Raw genomic sequence first — 5,722 nt, forward strand, 5'->3', positions numbered from 1 at the left:
CGGCCTGGTCCCCGTGGGCGGCCGGGCTCCTCGCGCGGGTGCGGTCCTCCTGGGGCGCTGCTGCTGGAGTGCTCCGAGGCGGCGTTTTCAGCCGTTCGTTGTTACCTGCGCAGCGGCGACCCGTGTGAGCAGCGCGGCAGGTGTCTGCGTTTGGTCAAAGATCGTAATGCTTTTGTACTCCTGAGACTTGTTTAAATTAAACTCTGATTCACGTACGTAATGGGTTGCTAATAAGGAATTAATTATGAAAAGAGGTTTTGTAGAATAGTAAACAAAGTAGAGGGAATAGTAAGAGGCCCTGAATCTAGGGGTTAAGTGATCCTTAGGCCTCCATGGATCACATAATAGCCTTCTACTTGAAATGTTTCTATCAAAATACCTTTTGCAGCTCAGTTCTGGTAGGGTTATCTGCCTGTCGCGCAGTAAACAGTGCCTTGAGCAGCGCTATGCAAACTGGCAACAGGCGGTCCCTTACACCTTCTCTTTGTTTTCCAGGTCTGTAGTGTGCATGGCTTCTGTGATGGGAGGGGCTTAGAAGAAGTGAAGCAACCTGTTATCAGTTTGAATTCCTTCTTATGCATAAGCATGCAGCTCATTGCTCCCTCCTTTCCCTGGAAAGGCATCACAGATGCCTAGAAAGGCAAACACCGGGAATAATTTTTATCGAAACCTCTTCCAATAAGATTTTGGTTGCAAATCTTCTCTAATTTGTCTCTTCTCTGATATATTTATCAAATGTGATTCTAGCTTGTTTGGTGTTTCATTACCTTTTACAGGGTTTAGGAGGATTTACAAAGTTATTATTTAGTATTAGATATACTTGTTATAAAAATCATTGGAAAAAATGTCATTGTTACTGGCTTTTAGAACATTAGTATTCTTTCTACACTTAAACATCTAATAGGCACAAATCAGATATTAGTCTGGCCACAAGTACTCTTACGTGTGTTTAAAGAATAAATGAGATGTTGGGGCAAGCCAGTTTTGGAAAAAAGAAAAAAAGAAGGAGAAAAAAGGGGGCATTTAAAATCAGCTCCTAGACTTCTCTGTAGCATTACACTTAATTTAGTGCAGCTTCATTGTTTGTAACGGACTGTGATTTAACACGTACCTACTGATTTATACTTCATTTTAAGAAAAAAGAAGTGGCCGGTCCTGTGGGAGGCCATAAACACTAGAAAGAATGTTTTCAGGCTTCATTCAGCATGTCCTTGTATAGTCTCTTGCATTGAAAAGATAGTCCAATACAAACAAAAAAGAAGTTGGCTCAGATTTTGGCAAATAAGAGAAAAGGAAAAAAAATCCTAACCACAATGAGGAAGCTTGATGCTGCTGCAATGTGATTTTGCTGGATTGAGCTACCATAAAATAGCAGCATAAAACCAGGGAAATACAACGCGGTTCAGCTCACAGGTATCTGGGTGACACCCTGAAGTTGTCTATTTTCACTGGAGAAAAGAAACATAGTGTTGATCAGTAAGAAATGAGGTCGATCTGTCTGCCTTTCCATATCCGTCATATTCCTAGCCGACATTGAAACATCTTTCTGTTCTGGTTTTTGTAGGGGGCTTTTTCTCCACCATCTTTTCCAGTTTGTTTGGAACTCGAGAGATGAGGATTCTCATCCTGGGACTGGACGGAGCAGGAAAAACAACCATTCTCTACAGGTTACAAGTTGGAGAAGTTGTTACCACCATTCCGAGTGAGTGATCAGTCCCTTAGTGAAAATAGCCCATTTGCCTGTAGCTCTAACATGTAAGCTTTATCAGCTGAACTTGCTACACGTTTCCTTCGTAAACAAAAGGACCTCACGTTGTGGGAGTCTTGCACGGTTGTATTTAAGAACTCTCTTGCATAACGGTATTACAGTGTGCTATAGAAGTACTACATAAATGAATATTTTATGCTGCCCTGCTGAATGCAAAAAGTATTTGACCTTAAGATTGTTACCATGAATTGGCAGGCTTTTCTTGATAGGTAAATGTTCAGTAAATGGTAACTGTTGACTGTGTAAGTCTTTTGTCTCCAAATATAGCTATAATGCGAATGCTAGAGATCATTATTATTGTACAAAAAAAATTTTACATAGGATGGTGTCAGTGAATCATACCTATCTAATTTCTTTTTTTTTGACAAGGGTCTTCAGTTATATAAACACTTCTGGTTAACACAGAGAAGAAGAAGAAATCAGATGGTTTAACTTTACATTATGTAGAAAGTTTAACAAAACTCAATGTGAGATCTCATGGAAGGAGATTACGCTTATTTAAAAAAATGTAACTGGTTTCACCAATTGTCTTAGCATTCGTGCAGCCATACCCACCTATTACAAACACCCAGACGCGTGTGCCGAAGTGGTCTGGCTAGGATCACTCTGTGTAACGTGAAGGACAAGGGATGCTTGGCTTTTAAGTCCCTGTCACGTCTCTTGGGTTCCTCCTGAATGGCCACGATAAACTGCCTTTGGCCAGGTCTTTTTTAACTTTTAGAAGCCAGCAGTTTACTATGCCATAATCTTTTTACCCTAGGGTTTTGCTTATTTCAGCCTCCATAAACTTCAGGCAGTCTGCGTCCATTGTTCACTTCCCTGTGTTGTGTTTCTCTGGGCTGGCAGGAAAAGGAAGGACATACGTGATACGCTGTAACCATATTGCCATCTTCCGGATACCACAGTGTCAAGTCTTCTGCTGAGAAGTTGGTTCTGCTGTGGTCTTACGAGAGCGCAGATCCGGTGTTGACACGAAAGACACGTTCCTTAGTGTTTTATTGCTGTCAGTTGTGTACTTGGTTATCAAAACAGGCCATTCCTTTAACCCCTTGCTCTGTTTCTTTTGGTGATTTCAGGCACGCTTCCGTTCGTTTTTAACCATACTACCATTTGTTACAAATCTCTACAATGCGTTTTTATTGTTCAAAGAAAAAAATGACTGCATTATTTTGAGCCATAAATATTTGTTGGGGTAACAACTTCGCAAAGGGCATGAACTTCATTATGTAGATACTGAGAATTTTCAGGCCTGAAAATTTTAAACTAAGTAAGTGCTGTAATGTTCTTCAGAAAAATAAAGAAAAATCGCCAACAGTGAAATTGTTTAACTTTGTTTCAGCCATTGGCTTCAATGTTGAGACAGTGACGTACAAGAACCTGAAATTTCAAGTTTGGGACTTGGGAGGACAGACAAGCATAAGGTAATAGATCTCTTAAAATCAAAAGATATAATTAAATTTCTCTAAAAAGTGCTAAGTTCTTGGAATTCTCATAGCTGGCACGTCTGAAAATTGGTTCTTTGAAGTTTTAAAAACAGCCTGTCGTCAGGAGAGCACTTTCATCTGACTGAATTCAGTTAGTGGAACCTGTTTTGGACTACAGATTGGAAAGAAGCAAGTGAATGTTTTCGCTTGTCTACAGTTTTGCTTTGAAAAACAAGTTTACTTGTGTATTAGGCAATTGTGTAGCATTCTGAGAAAGAGGGAAGTGAGTGATGTAAACCCAAAAAGATATTTAAATATTCTTAAGAATGCAAAGCTAGGAAGTTGAATTTAGGTGTAGATGATAGGGGTTTTTTAGCAAGCTTTGCAAGTTTTGTAATGAGTCATTATATGCATAATTGTAGTGATCTCTTCAGTAGGCCTGTATGGTCTTTTTGTGATTCCTTTTTGAACGCTAGGTAGTAAGGTGCAGTGTAGTCAGTTGGTAAGTAAGGTGCGGTACTAACTGCACTAAGGTGCAAGTTCCTTCCCTTTTTAGTTTCAGTAAGATAATTCTGAAAAAGGTGGTTTGTTTTGATCCTTGTTAATTACTTGCCTGTATGAATTAGTCATTTAAGATTTCTCTGTTTATCCTTCTTTGGTGACCATTATGATTATCTATGGCAGAAGCTTGTGTGTGTTAAACTTTCTTTGCTTCCCTGTCCCTCAGTTATGGACCTGATGTCCTGCAGGCTGATTCCCAAATAAATCTGTCCACAACACTTCTGTCCTTTCCCTGTTTTCAAGCTGCTTTCTCTCTCTCTCTCTTTTTTTCCCCCCCCTGCTATTGAGAGTATTTGTACTGTCTGTTCCTTTTTGTAGCCTCTACTTGCTTCCTGGGGCCTTTCTCTCCAGAGACAGCTTTATTTCCTCTGGGTAATCTGGTTTTCATTATCTGGCTAAAAAGCACTGCTAAAAGTGCAAATTATGTGACTGGAACTTATCTTTCTTCTGCAGGCCATATTGGCGGTGTTACTATTCAAATACAGATGCAGTCATTTATGTAGTGGACAGCTGTGATCGAGACAGAATTGGCACTTCAAAATCAGAGCTTGTTGCTATGTTAGAGGTAAGAAAACAAGGATGACAATCGTGTCAGTAGAACAGAAATCGAGAAATTAAAACCTTTTTTTGGAGCGAATGTGAAATTTGATTCAGTGAACCAAGTGAAGCTCAACTTCACTTGTGAAACTTCAGCCCTCAGAATAGGCCCGTGCAGCACTTCTGACTGAAAAGCACTGAATACGCTGCAGGTATTTCAGAGCTTTGTGCAGCGCTGTCTGGGCAGTAAGTTAGTTACATGTAGCCTTTCGGTGATACGAAAATTTATCTGTCTGCAAGGACAGCCGCTCGGTACTTCAGTGGTGGCAAAAGCAGGCCCTGAAGGATTAACAGTAATTAGTATCCTACTGTGTTTTGAAGCTGAAGAATGTATGTAGAACAGGGTAATACGAGTAAGAAGGCAAGTTGAGCAAAACTTCATCCCCCCCCCCCCCAAAAATTCCACCACGTCTTTGATATGCCTTGTTAAATCCAACTACCAGCTTGTTTCATAATGTAACAGGCATAACCGGCCATGTTTTGAAATTGTTCCTATGTGGTATCATGCTGGAATTGAAAGTAAATACCATTCTTTCACTGAAGAATTTTATAAAGAACAAAAATCAGCAAACTGAAAAACATCATGAGAGCTGCTGAAGTTTCTTTCCATTCTATGGGTTTTCTCTGCTTAAATAAATTCAGTAAAAGTCTCTGCAACAACTTGCATGATTCCCCCTTTTTTAGGAAGAAGAGTTAAAGAAAGCCATTTTGGTGGTGTTTGCAAATAAGCAGGACATGGAACAGGCCATGACTCCCACAGAAATGGCAAACGCACTTGGCTTACCGGCTTTGAAGGACCGAAAATGGCAGATATTCAAAACTTCTGCAACTAAAGGCACAGGGCTTGATGAAGCAATGGAATGGTGAGTAACAGTCTAAATCACGCTAGCTTCATTAGAAAAATATCTTTTACCTTTTTTTTTTTTGAAGACTGGATCTGTGGAAAGGCTGTCTGACATAAGAGACAAGAGTCCACATTAGAAGAAAAGAGTAGCTTCCTCCTGAAAGTATTTCAACATCATTGAAATGACTTTTCAGTAAACTAACTTAACCTTTTTCCTAGGTTGGTGGAGGCCTTGAAGAGCAGGCAGTGATACTGAGCTGACCATTGCAAAGAAGCTTCAGCTCTATCCAACATCCCTCTTTCTGCAGTCAAGAATTTTCAGGCCACAAATACTTGTAAATAGGATGGATTTGAGTTCGACTCCTGTAACGTGGGTCCCTCTCTTGAATTGTAAAACTGAACCAAGTGAATGTCTGTGTACGTTTCAATATTCCATTTCTTTCTTTCTGTTTAAAGGATGTACTTACGTTAATTTGTATGAAAGTCTTTCTTAGGGGCTGGGAAAGGGTTTTTTTTGTCCAGCCCCCC

General features: G+C 40.0%; 1 protein-coding gene across 1 annotated transcript; it reads left to right on the forward strand.

Annotated features, from left to right (window-relative positions):
- Positions 1-1,566: 1,566 nt before the first annotated feature.
- ARL1 (ADP ribosylation factor like GTPase 1) lies at positions 1,567-5,716 on the forward strand. The gene is made up of 5 exons (XM_009284119.2): positions 1,567-1,702; positions 3,108-3,189; positions 4,207-4,318; positions 5,035-5,213; positions 5,414-5,716. The coding sequence occupies exons 1-5, from the start codon at positions 1,612-1,614 to the stop codon at positions 5,442-5,444; spliced, it is 495 nt and encodes a 164-aa protein (XP_009282394.1). The 5' UTR covers positions 1,567-1,611; the 3' UTR covers positions 5,445-5,716.
- Positions 5,717-5,722: the final 6 nt, after the last annotated feature.

This window comes from Aptenodytes forsteri, unplaced genomic scaffold (assembly GCF_000699145.1).
Source record: "Aptenodytes forsteri isolate BGI_AS27 unplaced genomic scaffold, ASM69914v1 Scaffold60, whole genome shotgun sequence".
NCBI lineage: Eukaryota > Metazoa > Chordata > Aves > Sphenisciformes > Spheniscidae > Aptenodytes > Aptenodytes forsteri.